Below are 19021 nucleotides of genomic sequence, written 5' to 3' on the forward strand. Positions count from 1 at the left end.
CGATACAGTGGACCTGGCATGCTGGGGATGGAGAGGACAAATCTGTCATTATAGTGGGTGGTCTGCATCTAGAAATGGCAAGTCATAAAGGTGATTGGAGATTGGCTAGAAGAGAGTGGATGGACTGAACCCCTTGTTCAGGCCAAAGTGGCCTCTCTAGAAAAGGCTGACTCCTTCCTGAAAGTGTCTCATGTCACAGGTACTAGGCATAGTCACCAAGTAACTGCCAGCAGACTGTACAGCTTGCTCCAATATGCACACACCCAGTACTGTATACCTAAAGTCCCGGGTTTTAAATTAGAGAAAACGGTGTTCCATTTCTGGTGTTAGGATATAGATATTCAGGCCTGTCTGTAAAGGCCTATACTCTTAAGAATTTAGGTGTATTCTTATCACTTGGCTAATTATAGAGGTATAAAAGAAAGAATCAAAATCACTGTCTGCCGGCGTAAGGTCCTTTCTTACAGTGACAGTCTGAGGCCCTGTTCTTAGCCTAAAGCCTTTGGCTAAGCAACAGAGGCAGCCATAAGCTGGGAAGCGACCAGTCACCTCCTCACATTCCAACCTAGCCACATTGAAATAAGGTGCTATTGGGCCATTAGGATACAATCCTGTCCTGATAGTGCCTATCACCTCCAGAGAAAGAGAAGTGCCTAGAAGATGTAAAAGGAAACTTGGTTTGATAGCATCCTATCTGACAAGAACTCACTTATCAATATCTGGGATGTGAAATCCTCACCTCTGTATTGTTTTGTCATTATAGTTCCCACTTTGCTATTGTTTGTCTGTATAATCTCTGTCTGGTTCTGTGATTTTTCCTGTCTGCTGAATAATTAATTTTCCTGGGTGTAAACTAATAAGGTGGTGGGATATAATTGATTATATAATCATGTTACAATATGTTAGGATTGGTTAGTTAAATTTCAGGAAAGTGATTGGTTAAGGTATAGCAAAGCAGAACTCAAGTTTTACTATATAGTCTGAAGTCAATCAGGAAGTGTGGGGGGGGGCAATGGGAACAGGGAATGGGGGTGGGGAAATTGGAATCATGTTTTGCTAAGGGCAGGAATGGGAACAGGGACACAGGTGTAAGGCTCTGTGCTGTGAGAGCTGGGAAGGGGGACACTAAGGAAGGAAACTGGAATCATGCTTGCTGGAAGTTCACCCCAATAAACATTGAATTGTTTGCAAAAAGAAACGGAGTACTTGGGGCACCTTAGAGACTAACAAATTTATTTGAGCATAAGCTTTCGTGAGCTACAGCTCACTTCATCGGATGCATTTCGATGAAGTGAGCTGTAGCTCACGAAAGCTTATGCTCAAATAAATTTGTTAGTCTCTAAGGTGCCCCAAGTACTCCGTTTCTTTTTGCGAATACAGACTAACACGGCTGCTACTCTGAAACCTGTCATTGAATTGTTTGCACCTTTGGACTTTGGGTATTGTTGTTCTCTGTTCATGTGAGAAGGACCAGGGAAGTAAGTGGGTGAAGGAATAAGCCCCCTAACATCTGGTATACCACACTTCACCTAGAAGATAGTAAAATGATAAATAACAGCATGGATTTGTCAAGAACAAATCATGTCAAACCAACCTAATATCTTTCTTTGACAGGGTAACAAGCCTTGTAGATGGGGGGGAAGCGGTAGACGTGGTATACCTTGACTTTAGTAAGACTTCTGATTCTGTCTCGCATGACCTTCTCATAAACAAACGAGGAAAATACAACCTAGATGGAGCTACTATAAGGTGGGTGCATAACTGGTTGGAAAGTTGTTTCCAGAGAATGATTCACAGTCATGTTGGAAGGGCATAACGCGTGGGGTCGCACAGGGATCAGTTCTGGATCCGGTTCTGTTCAATATCTTCATCAGTGATTTACATCAGTGGTCTCCAAAGTGGGGTTAGCGCACCCCAGGGGGTGCGCAACACCATCCCTGGGGCTGCGTGGCAGGAGTAGCGCTGCCAAAGGAGTGCTCCTGGGATGGCGGTAGCAGCGCTCCTGGACCTTTGATTCTTCGGCAGCATGCCGGTGACAGCTTGGCTCTCCCAGCTCTGTCTTCAGACGCATGCCGGCGGCTGCTCGGTTTACTGCTCCGTCCTTTGCAGCACGCCGATGGCAGCTTAGTTCTCCCCGCTCCGTCTTCGGCGGCACGCCGGCAATGGCGTGGATCTCCCAGCTCTGTGTTTGGCAACACGCCGGCAGTATCTTGGCTCTCCCAGCTTCGTCTTGGGCGGCACGCCGGAGGCAGCTCGGCTCTCACCGCTCCATACTTCACACTACGCTGGCAGCTCGGCTCTCCCCGCTCCGTCTTCGGCGGCACGCCGGTGGTAGCTCGGCTCTCCCTGCTCTGTCTCGGGCAGCATGCCGGTGGGAGCTCGGCTCTCCCTGCTCAGTCTTGAGTGACACACCGGCAACAGCTCGGCTTTCCCCACTCCGTCCTCGGCAAAATGCCGGGAGCTCGGCTTTCCCCGGTCCATCTTGGGCCGCACGCCGGCAACAACTCAGCTCTTCCTGCTCCATCCTCGGCAGCATGCTGGTGGCAGCTCGGCTCTCCCCGCTCCGTCCTCTGCGAAACGCCGGCAACAGCTCGGCTCTCCCTGCTGTGCCTTTGGCGGCACGCCCGCAGCTCGGCTCTCCCGGCTCTGCCTTTGGCGGCACGCCCGCAGCTCGGCTCTCCCGGCTCTGCCTTCGGTGGCACGCCAGCGGCAGCTCAGCTTTCCTCTGACATCTTGGCTCTTCCCGCTCCGTCTTCCGTGGCACGCATGCAGCAGCTCGGCTCTCCCCACTCTGTCTTTGCCGGCACACCGACGGCAGCTTGGCTCTCCCCGGTCCGTCCTTCGCAGGACGCTGGCAGCTCGGCTCTCCCCGGTCCATCCTTGGGCGGCATGCCGGCAGCAGTTCGGCTCTCCCCGCTCCATCTTGGGGGGCACGCCGGCGGCAGCTCGGCTTTCCCCACTCCGTCTTTGGCGGTATGCCGGCGGCAGCTTGGCTCGCCCCACTCCATCCTTCGCAGCATGCTGGCAGCTCGGCTCTCCCCGCTCCGTCTTCGATGGCATGCCGGCGGCAGTTCAGCTCTCCCCACTCCGTCTTCAGTGGTACACCGGCGGCAGCTTGGCTCTCCCCACTCCGTCTTGGGGATACGCCGGCGGCAGCTCGGCTCTACCCGCTCCGTCCTTGGCGGCACAACAGCGGCAGCTCGGCTCTCTCCTCTCCGTCCTCGGCGGCACGCCGGCAGCAGCTCAGCTCTCCCCGCTCCATCCTTCGCACTACACTGGCCGCTTGGCTCTCCCCGCTCCATCTTGGGCGGGACACTGGTGGCAGCTTTTTTTTTTTTTTTGCTTCCGCATATCTCGCCCTGGGTGTGCATGATTCAAAACGTTTGGAGACCCCTGATTTAGATAATGGCAAAGAGAGAACACTTATGAAGTTTGCGGACGTTATCAAGCTGGGAGGGGTTCCAAATGTTTTGGAGGATAGGATTAGAATTCAAAATGCTCTGGACAAACTGGAGAAATGGTCTGAAGTAAGTAGGATGAATTTCAATAACGACAAATGCAAAGTAGTACTTTGGAAGAGACAATCAGTTGCACACATACAAAATGGGAAATGACAGCCTAGGAAGGAGTACTGAGGAAAGGGCTCTGGGGATAATAGTGGATCACAAACTAAATATGAGTCAACAATGTAACACCGTTGCAAAAAAAAAAAAAAAGCGATCATTATTCTGGGATGTATTAGAAGGACGGTTGTAAGCAGGACATGAGAAGTAATTCTTCTGCTCTACTCCACACTGGCCTCACCTAGAGTATTGTGTACAGTTCTGGGTGTCACATTTCAGGAAGGATGTGGACAAATTGGAGAAAGTCCAGAGAAGAGCAACAAAAACAATTTAAGATCTAGAAAACATGAGGTATGAGGGAAGATTGAAAAAATTGGGTTTGTTTAGTCTGGAGAAGAGAAGACAGGATGTTTCAGTATGCTGAAGACTGTGAAAGACCTTTTTGTGTCTTAATTAGCATTAGGCTGCATGTTTAGGGAAACTGCCTTTTCAGTCTTTCTGAGACACAGCAATGTCCTGTTACGCACAGATCAATCTGAACTATCCTTATTAGCTGAGAGAAGTATAATTTGCTGTTCACGAACAGAAAATTGTAAACTTCGTGTTATTTTTCCATGTAATTAAAATGTTAATAAATACTCCCTGGTGATCCACTACGGAGCATGTTAATTCTTATTATAGCTGTACAATCTCAAGCCATCACAATTAATTGCTTTAGTTTTTAATAAACCCAAGAAAATAGGAATATAAATGTATAAACCCCCCCGGTCATAGTTTAATACCATAACCAATCAGTATCAGAAAAACATCAGTAGAAAAAAAGCATTTGGAATTTAAAATGGCTGCCACAGCCAACATGGCATGAGCTGAGGATGACCAAGGATCTTAGAAATCCCTTTGCCACGGAAAAAAATGGAATTTGCATTTTTATTGAGAATCTTTAGTTTTTACATTTTGTGGGGGGAAAAAACATATGAATTTTGAACTAAATTTTACTGAAAGCACCAGTGTCACTTAGTCCAGTGCCTCTCAACCTTTCCAAACTGCTGTACCCGTTAGGAGTCTGATTTGTCTTGAGTACTCCAAGTTTCATCTCACTTAAAAACTACTTGGTTACAAAATCAGACGTAGAAATACAAAAGTGGCACAGCACACTAGGACTGAAACATTGCTTATTTTCTCATTTTTACCATATAATTATCAAATAAATCAATTGGAATATAAATATTGTGCTTACATTTCAGTGTATAGTACAGTATTTAGAGCAGTATAAACAAGTCATTGTATGAAATTTGAGTTTATAGATGACATTAGTGCTTTTTATGTAGCCTGTTGTAAAACTAGGCAAATATCTAGATGAGTTGATGTATCCCCTAAAAGATATCAGCGTACTCAGGGATATGCGTATCCCCGGTTGAGAACCACTGACTTATTCAATGTGCATAGCCTCCCCCTCTTGTGGTTGATTTTTGAATGCACCTTAAATTTACAGTGGAACCCTATTTATCTGATTTAATTGGGACTGGGGGCAGATTGGATAATCAAAAATTAGGATAATCAGGAGGATTGGTAAAGAGCTTTCTGTTCCTTATTTTAAGAGGCCGGGTGGATTCAGGTGGTCAGCGCTGGACGGCGGGGGTCTCGGTCAGTCAGCCCCAGGGAGACTAATGGTTTGGTTAATATGGAGAGCTGGATAGTGGAGGCTTGGGTAAGTGGGGTTCTACTGTAGATCAATAAAACTTTGTGTTTAAGTGATACTTGTATATATTATGGCTAGGGAAATGAAAGTTCAGCTTTTTAATTTAAAAGCAGAAAAATGTGGATTTTTAAGTTTTTATCAGAGAATTTTAGTTTTTTATCATGGAACTTTGATGATGATCCCTTTTCTGAAAATCTTTATTAGGGCATGCCCTAAGACTCTAGCAAATCTCATGCTTTTAATCATAAAATCTGCAATTCTTTCACAAAGCTGATCAGTTAATAATCATCTCATCATAACAACGGGGACTTCCCAGCAGGAAAGCTGCATGAAAGGCTGTGATCTCCCTCACCTCCCAGTTATTAGTCTCTTCAGACATGAGCCTCCAAAGCTGCAAAACGACTTGCAGATGAACATATCGCTTCCCTTCACTGCTCACATCATTGGCATATCCCTGTATTTCAGCATGGCCTTCCCAGCAGTGGGATTTCCTAATTTGTATGTTCTCGCTGGTCCCTTTGGATCAGTGTTCCCGTAGAACAGACAATAATGTTTCTTTCATAATAAAGCAGCACTGAGCAGCCTGATTTTCTGTCCATGTTGTTAAGCTCCCCCAAGACTATCCATTCACAGCAGACACACTGTGGTGGGGAATTTGAAAGGTTTTATTGCCATGGGCCTGGAGGGCTCCCATTCACAAGAGCAGGAGTTGGCAGTAAGCGACACAAGTTTCCTGGAAAACACTTACAGCTCCTTGTGCTCCCATAGATTTTATTTTGCTTCGTTTCATCCTATTTTTCATTCTTCTTCCTCACTGAAGTATCTTTTGCTTAAAAGGCCTTCACGAGGCCTCGTCAGTTTGGAATTTTGTATGGTAGTATGTGATTTTTATCCACCCTGCTACCAATATTTTTAAATTGGAGGTTTTTTTCCCTCAAAAAACATTTTATTTAAAGATAGTTTTAATTAAGATACATTATAGCTCAAAGATATCTCATCATAGAATAGGGATTATAAATTCTATAGTATGAGACAATATATTAATGCAACGTTTAAGTTCCAATAGTTCATGGATTAGGGATCAAATCTTACATGGTTCCAGGGGCTTCTGTATAGATTATTTAGGTTTATCTTTCTATCTACACCCTAGGACTCAGTGATCACTCTAGAAGATACCATCAGAGATGCTTAGTTTTGCAATTCTCAAACTGTGGATATGTGTCTCCAGAGATAACAGTAAAAATGTTTTAAATAAAATAAATAAATAAAATAAATGGTGAGGAATAACAGACCTCAACCCTATTGTCCCTCTGCAAATTCGTGTACACAGAGTCTATCCCTTACCTCTAAAAGTGCACTCAATTTTGTTTTTTTAAAATTTTTTTCAACTAAACTAGTTAGATGAAATATTTTTTTAACAAAAACAAACCTGATTTTAAAAAACTTGAATGTTTAAATCCAAAAATTCATATGCTTGTTTTGTTAAAATATTATAGGTTTGCTGTTGAAGAAAAAAATCCAGAATACATAACGTTGTTTTAGTTAAATAAAACAAATTTAAATGTCTCTTTGGTGATGTTCTGCTCCTAAGACAGCATGGCAGAAAATCCTGCAAATATGAATGGTTAACCTGTTGAATTGGAGATAATCATGAAGTCATTGGGAGGTGAACTATCTGCTTCAATTACCTTTGGTAAATGGAAATAACCAAACAATCATTCATTTTCTGATATAGCTGTAAAACTAATCTGAAAAGTTTTCAATATAAATCACTTTAAAAATGTATAGTGTGTACCTTCTAAAAATGAAACCTACATCTGAGTTGTGAAGAATATGTATTAAAGTTATAACCAACAAAAATGCACTTTTATATACAAATCCATGATTAAATTGAGTATTCCAGACTAGTGATTTGAATTAATTTAAATCCATTTGATTTAAATCAAGTCCACCCTGTGTGGAATGCAGGAATTTATGCACCTAACAGAGGGAGATTCATTCCGCAAGTGTCTATGCTCCTAGCAATAAGGTTCTTCAAACTCACTGATGCTGTAAATGTAAAGAAGGACATTTATACCAACAGAGCAAAGGCCAAATAAACGTTGTGTTAACTGCACGGACACCAAGCTGTTTCCTCAACTATAGCCCCTGTCTAGATTAAATCAAACCTGCCTACTAGAGTCAAGTTTATCAAAGCCCAGAACCCCCATCAGTCCAAAAAGCGGTCAGTTAATAACCAACTCACTCTACACCTGTCCACCCCTTTCTATTTTGTAATGACTGGGAAGGGATGGTCTCTCCATCTCTTCATGTTTTCAAATCAAAACGGGATGCCTTTCTAGAAGATCTGCTTTAGTCAAACAAAAATTGTTGGGCTCAGCACAGAAGTAACTGGATGAAATTATCTCACCTGTTAAGCAGGAGGTCAAACTACATGACCCAACAGTCCCTTCTGCCCTTGAAATCTAAGAATCTATAACGAGAACTCACATAGACAAGGACTAATCAGATTAGGACAATCTATCCAGCCATTTTACAGTCAGCAGTGCTGAAGACGTTAGTTCAGGATGGATTGATTTAAATCACCAATTTTAATTAGGATTTAAATCAGCAAGCAGGAAACCTTGATTTAAATAATCAAGGTTAATCATGTTTTGCATTTGTAAATTTTAGTTACTTGCCTAAAGATTTAGTCTCATTGGTCAGTAACCATTAAAACATGTGGATTTGCAACTAAATATAACCTTTACACTAAACTTGATTCTTTTTTGCTAACCAGGAAGATATATTATCTATAAACATTTAAACAATTATGTAGCTTAACTTACATCTATTCATAGTTTTAATTTTTACCTTTTTATTATGGTAGAAAATGGTGTATGATGTATTTCTTATTTACTAGATGCTGGGGTTTTTTTACTTGTGATTTGTCAAATGCTATTTCTATGGAAATAGAAATAAAACTGCACAAAAACAGCATTTAAAAATTATTACTTAAATTGAGCTTAACAGTGCTGGGTACATAAGGAAAAAAATCAAAAATGTTTTGCATTTAAAACTGATTCATTAAATGAAGGAAGCGTTATCTGAAGTTAGTGAATTGAACTGATTGTTCCTGGCCACCACATTCAAGATTTTAGAACTAGTAGATTTCATCCTCTCACACCTAATTTGTATTCATAGATTGAAAGAGGAAAACAAGCTTTCCTGCTTTGTCAACTCCCAATCGGTTTGTTAATTTTGAATGAACTAGCCATTAACGTGAACTAGCTAAATACACAAAAATGAAGAAAATACTCTCTCTCTGCACCTGCAGCAGAGGCAACTGCTATCAAAAGCTGATTTAGCTCTTCAACAAACTCTGGTTCCAGGGACTTAGCCAGAGACTTCCCCCAGTTCAGTGGTTTGACTTTCTTTAAAATTTGACAGAAAACGTACTGCTTTTTTTTGTATTTAATTTAATTGATTAAGGTACTATGTGTGTTCAGGTCTTGATATAGATTTTCAAGTTTCAAATGCAAGTAAATTTATTTTTAAAAAATAAACCTGTATTTAATTTAAATCAAAAATTGGATTTTTTATTTAAATCTGATTTTTTACAATATCTTTAATAGTTAATTTTTATCCATCGTGCATCAGTCAGCAACACAGGGATACTCTTCTTTCACAAATCCTGGTCTTACAAATAAACAGTGACACTTGTACTAAGTGACCATTCAAGCAACTGCCAAAGAGATGAGTAGTCTAATAAAGGTGACTAAATTTGAGCTGGGAAGATGAAGGAAATTCAGTCAGAGATTCAAGCAGATGCATGTTTTAAAAAAAAAAAAAAAAAAAAAAAAAAAAAAAAAACACACTTTACTTTGGCAGGAAAAAATTCAAGTGGTAATACCTGTAATAAAACCACTTGAATTTTTTTTTCAGCCAAAGTGATCATTTTCAGAAACACTCAGGAAGAAAACAAGATACTGCCAGGCAGCCACAACTCCCCTTTCACCGAAGCTTTTTTTGTTAGTGAGTTTCACCATCACCACTTTCTCAACACACAAGGGAAGAGGCGATCAGGGAGATCCCCAGGCACAGCTTGCTGCTGCTCATCTACCGCTTCTCTACATCCCTGCTCAAGCAACCGGCGCCATGAGAGAGATGGAATGTGGTATCCATAGGGCTGTGAGGAGTGCATCTGCAAGCTGAAGGGCAGCAAGGGGTAGATTCTACTAGGGTAGAGACTCTACACGTCCATCTGCAGTACAGGAGGCTCACAAAGGTGTGACACAGCCCATTCATCGCAATGGGAAGTTCTTAGGTGAATGAGCACACATTCCCCCACCTCCCATGGAGATGAATACGGACTGAAACAATAGCTGAGAGGTGTCAGATCCTATCAGTGGGTATTCTCTTCCCCAATCCTCTCCCAATCTCAGAGCTGTGTGCTTATGGCATGCTCTCTGTAGGTCCATTCTCTGCTCTGCTCTCAACCTGCTCTAAGCAGTGAGTGCCTGTGGCATGCCCAGATCATGAGGGTTCTCAGCCCTCACCCAGTTACTGGTCTGTCTTGTATCCAGAAGCATTTAAAAGAAACAGGTGGTAGTCTCATTCTCCTGGCCAACAGCTCACAGCTCCAGCCATAACACATGCTGCTTTTAGAAGACACTTCCCTTATTCATCAGGACCAGGTAAGTGCAACCACAATTTTTATTTACAAAAAATGTTTGTCAAACCAAAGTAATAAATGCCTTTAAGGAGGACAGTGTTAAAAAAAATGAAAAATATGCCATCTTAAAGATGAACCAGAGGATTCTGCACTGCTGTGGGAAGACTCCAGACAATGGGTAAGAGGCAGTTACAATGAAGGGCAGATGGAGCAAGGTTCATGCTGTACAAGTGATCCTACCTCCTCTATATCTGTGAGTGTGCAGTTCTGTATGATCCTTTTATTATTGCCCATGGTCAGCAGAAAGATGCCTGGGAACATTGAGCTATGACGACCACTCATCCATGTTGTTTCCTGGTCTAAAATGGTCCTGGCAATCCTGGGATGGCAGATAGAGGGTCTCATTCTCCAGAAGCCTGCATCTGCTTGCAGAAGGCATCGAACTGCTGCTGTTCAAGCTCCGTCATCACTCTGTTCAGGGCATAGATCTGTGCAGAGAAAAGGGAGGTGTGAGAATAACACTTGCCACAGGGGCCGTAGTTTTCGTGCTGGGAGACTGGGGTCCTACTCTGCTGTTGGGAATTGTCTCTCCAAAGTATTAAAGAAACTGTATCCATGCCAACAGGCACCTCAGCTTCTACCTACAAAGAGACTGTATCACTCAAAGGTTTCAGAGTAGCAGCCGTGTTAGTTTGTATTCGCAAAAAGAAAAAGGAGGACTTGTGGCACCTTGGAGACTAACAAATTTATTAGAGCATAAGCTTTCGTGAGCTACAGCTCACTTCATCGGATGCATTTGGTGTTTTTTTTCCATCGGATGCATTTGGTGGGGAAAAAAAAAAAACCACCAAATGCATCCGATGAAGTGAGCTGTAGCTCACAAAAGCTTATGCTCTAATAAATTTGTTAAGTCGCCAAGGTGCCACAAGTACCCCTTTTCTTTTTGCGTATCACTCAAAGTCACACTTGTCTCAAATACTTCTACCTGCTACTACAAGTGACCCCCAAAGATTCCCAAAGCTGAGGGGAGGAAAAATGATTTGCTGTTTTTTCAGTCTGCTTCCTGCGCACTTGTCAGTACAGCAGTCTAGCCAGTTTGTCGGGGTACACAGCCAGTCCCGCCTGTTCAGTCTGTAACTGTCCTGTTTGTGGGTCTCTCCGTATGGCAGAGGGGAAACAAATACATGTTGAAATGAAAGAGTGAGCCCCCCCATGGTCTGGGCAATTCGGGGCTGCCCCCAAAGCCACATTTAACTCATTCCTGAAGGTGGCAGCATCAGTGGAGCACACAGGAAGGAGGAGCGGATCCCAGAGCTGCTGTGGCCACTGACATGTTTGCCCTCCACTAGAAGTGGGCTAGGGCTCCAAGGATGAGTGGGTTCTCTGCAGATGAATGCTGAAGGCACTTTCAGGCTGACTAACTTCCCCTCTGCTGCCCTCCTGTGTTGATTTTCAAGGGAGCACATCTCATCAAGCTGCCACTGGGGTTCTCCCAGATCACTTGATGTTAGAGCTACTGCATCCAGTGACCCACCAAAGCTCCTAATCCGATGTCTGCTGCCAAAGCAGCACTTTGCACATGAGAGAAGGAAGGGAAGTTGACTAGGTGTCATGGAGTGTGGGGGGAGCCAGGGTCCTGCACCCCCACTTCCTGTGATTCACCATGACTCTCAGCCAGCCAGCAAAACGGAAGGCTTATTGGACGACAGAAACACAGTCCAAAACAGAGCTTGTGGGTACAACCAGGACCCCTCAGTCAAGTCTTTCTGGAGGGCAGGGAGCTTAGATCCCAGTCCTGGGGCTCCCTCAGTTTCCCCAGCCAGCTCCAAACTGACACCCCCTCCAGCCATCTCACACCCCCCTCCCTCTGGTTCCTCCTCCAGCCTTTGTCCAGTTTCCCAGGCAGGTGTCACCTGGCCCCAACCCCCATCCTGGGCTATCATGTTACATGCTCAGATATCTTCCCTCAAGGAAAGTCTCCTATCCCCAATGCAGACAGTCCCAGTAAAACGCCCCTGCAACATTCCCAGGTCAATACTCCCCACTCCCTGCTGCGTCACACTAGGGCTATGTGCCCTCTGCAACAAGCAGTCACTTTACACTCAGAGAAGGCTATGGAGGGAGTTGATTACAGGTGCAGCCAGAAACAGACAGGCATTTTAAGTGAGAAGGTTTAGTTATCATAGAATCTTAGATTATCAGAGTTGGAAGGGACCTCAGGAGGTCATCTAGTCCAACCCCCTGCTCAAAGCAGGACCAATCCCCAATATTTGCTCCAGATCCCAAACGGCTCCCTGAAGGATTGAACTCACAACCCTGGGTTTAGTAGGCCAATGCTCAAACCACTGAGCTATAAGGGATAGTTGCTGCCTCTGGCGGGCCTGGCACCTTACTGCCCCTTTGGGGCAGGGCGGAGATGGGGTGTCAGAGCCTTGCCACTCCCAAGTTCACGTGCTTGCCTCTCTGTGAGTGGCCCGGTGTGGCCTAATGGCTTCCCTCCATGCAAATACCCCTTAGTCAGGGTAGTGTTCCCTAACGGCCCGAGTCCATATAAATCGCTCCCAGCGACAGAGCAGTGCAGCCTAGTGGCCAGAGTCCCTTTAACCACGCCTCACAGGAGGGATAGTTCGGCCTAGCGGCCTGAGTCCGCGTAACTCGCCCCAAACATCAGGGCAGGGTGGCCCACTGGCCAGGGTCCATATAACTCGCTCCCACCATTGAAGCAGTGCAGCCCAATCACCAGAGTCCATACTACCCTGCCTATGAGGGGGATTATATGGCCTAGCAGCCAGAGTCCATGTGGCTCACCTTAAGCATCAGGCAGCGTGGCCCAATGGCCAGTCACGGAAGTCGCCCCAGCACCAGGGCAGTGTGGCCCAACATCATATAATCACCCCCCCTCTCAGGCAGGGTAGCGCAGCCTAGCGGCCGGAGTCTGCATGATTCCTGTGCTGAGCCCCCTACCCCGTTGGGGGGTGAAGGGGACGTGTGTAAGTGAGGGGACCCAGGCCTGCCCGCTCCACTGGGTCCCGACCCAGGGCCATGGCAGTGGCAAGTACCCCTTGCCACCAGCTTGGTGGGGATCACCTCGAGCTCTTTCTGCATGGTCTCCCACATCTTTATGAGGGCGGGCGGTGGTTCTCCCTCACTTTGTGGCTAGGGATGGTGGCGATATGATGGCTGCTCAAGGTGGTCTTCCCTAGCTGGGCTGACAAGACAGCGGGGAAGGCAGATAACTGTTGTACCTGTTCCTGCTTTGTCCTGGCCTATGGCTGCTACCCCTGGCTCTGCTGGTTTGCTGGCCAACGGCCCCAAATTCAGGTTTTGGAGGGTTCAGGGTGATCATAAGGCCTTCCTAGTCTCTCCAGGCCTTGAGGAGGTTCACATGGTAGACCCGAGTGTCTTTCCTTTGCCCCGACACCCAAACTTCGTAGTTGATGGGCCCACCTGTAAGAGGTCTTGCCACTTTGCTTAGATTCAGAGGCAGGTAACAAGAGGATGAGGTCCCCAGGCTCAAAACTCCTTATCTTTGCCCCCTTATTATACTGAGCCTCTTGACTACATTGGGCGTGCACCAGGTTCTCTCATGTCAAAGCTCCCAACACTCAGAGCCGCTCCCGTAGGTGGAGGATATATTGAACGGATCCTCTGACCCAGGTCTCCTATTCTTCTCATGTTTCTCTCAGGAGATCTAAGATTCCCCAGGGTTTCCTCCCGTAGATGAGTTTGAAGGGGAAGAACCCTGTGGAAGCCTGTGGCACCTCTTGCACGGTGAAGAAACTGGGGGAAACTTATCCCAGTGCCAAGGGTCATCTTCCACAAACGTTCAGAGCATGTCTTTCAGGGTGCCATTCAATCTCTCTACCAACCCACCTGTCTAAGGGTGCTAGACGGAGGTCTTGTGGGTGCGGATATTTAACAGACGACATAGCTCTGTCACCAACCTAGAAGTTACATTAGACCCTTGGTCCATCAGAATCTCCTGGGGCAGACCAACACCGGGCAAAGATCTGCAGGAGCTTGATGGTGATGACCGGGGCCGTGGCGGTTCGTAAAGGTACCACCTCTGGGTACCGCGTTGCATAGTCGACCACAATGAGGATGCACTTGTGGCCCAAGTTGCTCTTTTCCAAGGGCCCCACCAAGTCCATACCAATCTGCTCAAAGCGCATCTCAATCACCAGCAAGGGCCCAAGGGGGGCTTTCAGTACCCCTTTCGGGCTGGCCTTCTGGCACTCAGGGCAAGAGGCACAGTAATCCCGCACCTCTTGATGGATGCCTGGCCAGAAGAATCTCTGGGCCACCGTTGCACGGTTTTCTCCCTCCCTAGATGCCTGGCCCAAGGTACTGAGTGAGCCAAGAGGAGTAGAGTTCCCCTGGAACTGCCACAGGACCAACAGTTGGTGCAAGTCTTATTTCATTTGGGGCTCCTGGACCACCCAATAGAGTAAGCCGTTATGGATCTCAAAACGGGGTCCTTGCGGTTGATTTCGGAAGAGGTGTTCCTCTTCTAGGAAATCAGCATCTACATTCAGCTATCCCTGGCCCTCCCTTTTTTGGTGCCTCAGCAGGGGCTCGGCCTCCTTTGGTTATCTCTGGATTCTCCAAGGGCCCCTCCAGGGGGGTCGTCCAGCACTGGTTGGCTAGTAATCCAGGCCTCCAGGCCCACACACCCCTTTTCCTTGCAGGCCGAGTACCCCACTCCTGCAGGAGCACAGCGAAGCCCAGCCAATCGCATCCCCGAATCACTAGGTAAACGAACTTCGGGGCCACCCCCAACTAGGCATCGCCCGCCTTGCTGAGCGGCATCAAGTTACACCCAGACAGTGGGGTAGGGTTTCACGTCCCCATGAATACACTGCAGGTGTTTGGGGCCTCCTGTGAGTTCTACCAGCCCAGCCCAAATGACTGTCTGGCTACATATCGAGTCCACCAAGGCCACAGTAGATGTCCCATCCACTTTCACGAGTGCAACGATCTTAGCCGGCTCCCACTTCTGGGTGTGTTGACCAGCGGCCCAAACCTGCCCATAATTACAATCCATGTATGGACACTCCTTCTGGAAATGCCCTATCTGTCCGCACTCGTAACACCGGTCTCGTTTTCCTTCTCCGGGTGGGGTGTTTTGGGGGGTGCTCTTCCTTCCCAATGAATCATCTTGGCCCTGCGTGATGTTTGCACTGGTGGGTCCCTTGCACTGAGGGTTGGTGGGGTCCCCGATGACGGGGCATACAAACAGGGGCTCCTCCCCTTTACCTTGCACGGCCCCTGTGCCAGGGTTGGATTCCATTCACCCGAGTTCCCCAATTTGGAGACCGTCTTCTTCCCTCCCTCTGCTGCCATGTAATCCCCCATCGAGAGGTCGCTTCACCAGGGTCCTTGGGCGGTGCTGCTGCACCCACTCCTTCCCCCCAGTAGGTATGGTCTGGAGGAACCGCTCTAGGGCTACAGTCTCTGCTACTTGAACGCTCGTCCGGTGTTCTGGTTCTAGCAACCTCCAACAGAGATTGTGGATTTGCTGGTGATAAGTCTTGGGATTGACCCACATTTTGGACCAAGATGGCTGCCTTGACCTTAGAGTACTCCAGCGCCTCCTGTGGATCGAGGTTGTAATATGCGGATTGAGCTGGGCCAGTTAAGTAAGGGGCTAAGATAGATTCCCAGTGTGCGATGGGCCATTGGAAGGCAGTTGCAACCTGCTCAAAAGTCATGAGAAAGGCCTCGGGGTCGTCCCCGGGCCCCATCTTTGTTAGGTGCACTGGTGGTGCTCCGAGGCCATCCCCGGCCCCGCCTGGGGGAAGATTTGGTGCGTGTCTTAGCAAAGTTGCCATCTGCTGGAATAGTCACTCCTGGTTTGCTTGTTGGGCAGCCAGCTCCCAAATCAGCTGCTGTTCTTGCTGCTGCGCCACCTGCAGTTGCTGTTGTGCTGCTAGCTCAGGGGTGGGCAAACTTTTTGGCTCGAGGGCCACAACAGGATTGCCCAACTGTATGAAGGGCTGGGTAGGGAAGGTGGTGTCTCCCCAAACAGCCTGGCCCCCGCCCCCTATCAACCCCCTCCCATTTCCCACCCCACTCAGAACTCCCAACCCACCCCCCCGCTCCTTTACCCCTATCTGCCCCCCAGGGCCCAACCCCATCCAACCGCCCCCCGCTCCCTGTCCCGATTGCCACAACCCTCATCCACGCCCCCACCCCTAACTGCCCCCTGGAACCACACCCCCCTATCCAACTCCCCCTGCTCCCCATCCCTTGACTGCCCCGCACCCCAGAACCTCCGCCTCATCCAACCGCCCCCTATCCAACTCCCCCGCTCCCCACCCCCTTATCATGCCAGAGCCAGTCACGCTGCCCAACAGGAGCAGTGGGCCAGAGCACTGCCGATGCGGCTGCAGGGGAGGGGGGACAGCGAGGGAGGGGCCGGGGGCGAGCCTCCCCAGCTGGGAGCTCAGGAGCCGGGCAGGATGGTCCTGCGAGCCGGATGTGGCCCGTAGTTTGCCCACCTCTGTGCTAGCTGTTAGAGCAACTGTGCTTGCTGCTGCTGGTTATCCAGCAGCCATTTCAGAAGCTTCTCTGGCTCCATCTTGGGTGTCTTGGTCCTTCTTTCAGACCCTGATCAATGCCCACATTCTCCACCAGTTGTGAAGGGCCTGGCACCTGACCGCCCCTTTGGGGTGGGTGGAGCTGGGGTGTTGGAACCTCGCCACTCCCAAGTTTGCATGCTCGCCTCTCTGTGGGCAGCCCGATGAGGCCTCCATGCAATCACCCCTTAGTCAGAGTAGTGTGTCCTAATGGCTGGAGTCCATATAAATCGCTCCCAGTATCAAAGCAGTGCGGCCCAGTGGCCAGAATCCATATAACCCGCCCCCCCTCGCAGGCAGGGTAGTGCAGCCTAGTGGCTGGAGTCCACGTGGCTCGCCTCAAGTGTCAGGGCTGTGTGGCCCAAAAGTGAACGCCCATATAATCAACCCCCTCAGGCAGGGAAGAGTGGCCTAGTGGCCAGAGTTCATACAATCACCCCTCACTGGCGGGGTAGCACAGCCTAGCAGCTGGAGTCCCATACTGGGCCACCCCTCCCCCCGACCCGGAGAGGGGGCAGGTGTTGGGGGGGAGTGGGAGGTGTAGGGGGACCTGGGCCCGCCCTCTCCATTGGGTCAGAACCCAGGGCCCTGGCAGTGGCAAGTCCCTCTTGCCACTAGCTCAGTGGGGATCTGCCTGAAACACGCCGAGCCTCTGGGCAGCTCTAACACTGTTTTCCTCTAAAGTTCCCCTGAGTCGCTTCCTACCCTAACCATCGCGTGGAGGGCTCCTCAGGTCTGTCCCCTGCTGCGACGGGCTCCATCTGGGCGTGTCCCGGCTTGGCTGGCTTCCGGATCCTGGATTGCAGGCTGTCCCTCCTCAGGAGCTGGCAGCGTGCCTTCTTCCCCTCCAGTGGTCCACCCAGATTGATGAGCTCTTCAGGCTTTTATACCTGTTCTCCAGTTGGCGCACACCCAGCGGAGCCTCAGAGGCGGGCCTTCCTCTGCTAGGAAGGAAGGATTAACCCCTGCGGTACCAGTGCATGGCTGCTCCACCCCATCACACTGCCATTGATCATGGAAACGTTTTGAGAGCAAAAGATCAGGAAAGAACAAGTACTGAGATGGGAGAAAGAGTAACCAGTGCTCCCAAAGGGCATGTCTACACTACAGCGGCACACCAATGGTGCTTCAGCTCTGCCATTGTAGCACCATGGCATAGCCACTTCCCACCACAACAGTGTTTTTCCTAAGAAAGAAAAGGAGGACTTGTGGCACCTTCGAGAGTAACACATTTATTAGAGCACAAGCTTTCGTGAGCTACAGCTCACTTCATCGGATGCATTTTTTCTGTCACTGTAGTAAAAGCACCTCTCCGAGAGGCAGGAGCTGGTCTCCTGAAGACTTTTCCCATTGAGCCTACAGCGGGGGTTAGGGCGACTTAACTACATCAAACTGGACATGAAAGTTTTCCACAGCCCTGAGCAACGTAGCTAGGTGCACTGAACTTTTAGGCGTAGACAAGGGTTAGGAGCGCCACATCCCAGTTTCCCTCCACGGGGATAAATGTGAGTCGGCAGCAGGGGCTTGGCCGCCCGTTCGCCTACAGCAAGAAGAAGGGTCCCCCATGGTAAGCAGCTTGCGAGACGAGAGCTGGAAAGTGCTTCTCCCATCGCCCTTCCTTCCCCGAAGCCAGGGTTAGCCTCACGCCCCGGGCTCCCGCCAGCAGCCGGGCAGCAGGCACGGGGCCGCCGGTCCAGGCAACGGCATCGGAGCTTCAAAAGCCAACCCGGGAGCCAGAGACGAGCAGCAAAGGCAAGAGGCGTTTACCAGGCGGGGGCCAGGCGCCCCGACACGGGCAAAGCGCGGGCGGCCCGTGCAGGCGGGCGGCCCGGGCCCCGGCTGCGGCCCCATGCGGCCCCATGCGGCCCGGGGGCCTCCCGCTCTCTCACCTCCGCTCTCTGTCTCTGCTTCAGCTCCTGCTGCGCTGATTTCTGCTTGGCCTTCTCCAGGCGGCTGCTGGGCTCCTTGGCTTTGGGCTTCTCCTTCCGCCCGCCGCCGGGCTCCATGGCTGCTCCCCGGCCGGGCAGGGACCGGGCCTGCAAGCGAGACCGCCGCGCCCGGCTCCCGCTCCCGCCCCGGCCTTGCCCAAGCCCCCGCCCCCGCCCCCGCGTTCAGGGAGGCCGGGCGGGTACGCGCCTGGCGCAAAATGGCGGGGGAAGGGCCGGGCCCATCGAGGACTCGGCGCTCGATTGCTCCTACCCGACCTCGGGCGAGGGGACGAGGGAAGCGCGCGCTCAAATATGAGCGAGTGCGCAGGCGCGAGAGCACGTATGCGTAAACGTTGCGTGCAAACGGGCTAAGGCGCGGGGACAGCACCCGGGGATCGAGCGTGGCAAACGGAGAGAGCAGGCCCCGCGCATGCGCACCAAATGAGCCCGCGAGCTGGGCAGGGCGCCACCAGAGCGCAGCGTCTCGTGGGGCAGCGCCCCCTGGGCGGGGAGGGTCCCTTGGGGCTGGGGCTGGGGCTGGGGCTGGGGCTGGCTGGGGGTGCCTAGGAGGCTGGCGCTGGGGTCCTGGGGGTGCCTGG

The 19021-nt window shown here is 49.3% G+C and overlaps 1 protein-coding gene across 1 annotated transcript; it reads right to left on the minus strand.

Annotated features, from left to right (window-relative positions):
- Window positions 1-9958: 9958 nt before the first annotated feature.
- On the minus strand, window positions 9959-18669 carry LOC119845182 (small vasohibin binding protein). Its single transcript, XM_038377108.2, has 2 exons — window positions 18384-18669; window positions 9959-10404 (listed from the first exon to the last, which is right to left on the minus strand). The coding sequence occupies exons 1-2, from the start codon at window positions 18498-18500 to the stop codon at window positions 10318-10320; spliced, it is 204 nt and encodes a 67-aa protein (XP_038233036.1). The 5' UTR covers window positions 18501-18669; the 3' UTR covers window positions 9959-10317.
- Between the last annotated feature and the right edge of the window lie 352 nt (window positions 18670-19021).

This window comes from Dermochelys coriacea, chromosome 18 (genome assembly GCF_009764565.3).
Source record: "Dermochelys coriacea isolate rDerCor1 chromosome 18, rDerCor1.pri.v4, whole genome shotgun sequence".
NCBI lineage: Eukaryota > Metazoa > Chordata > Testudines > Dermochelyidae > Dermochelys > Dermochelys coriacea.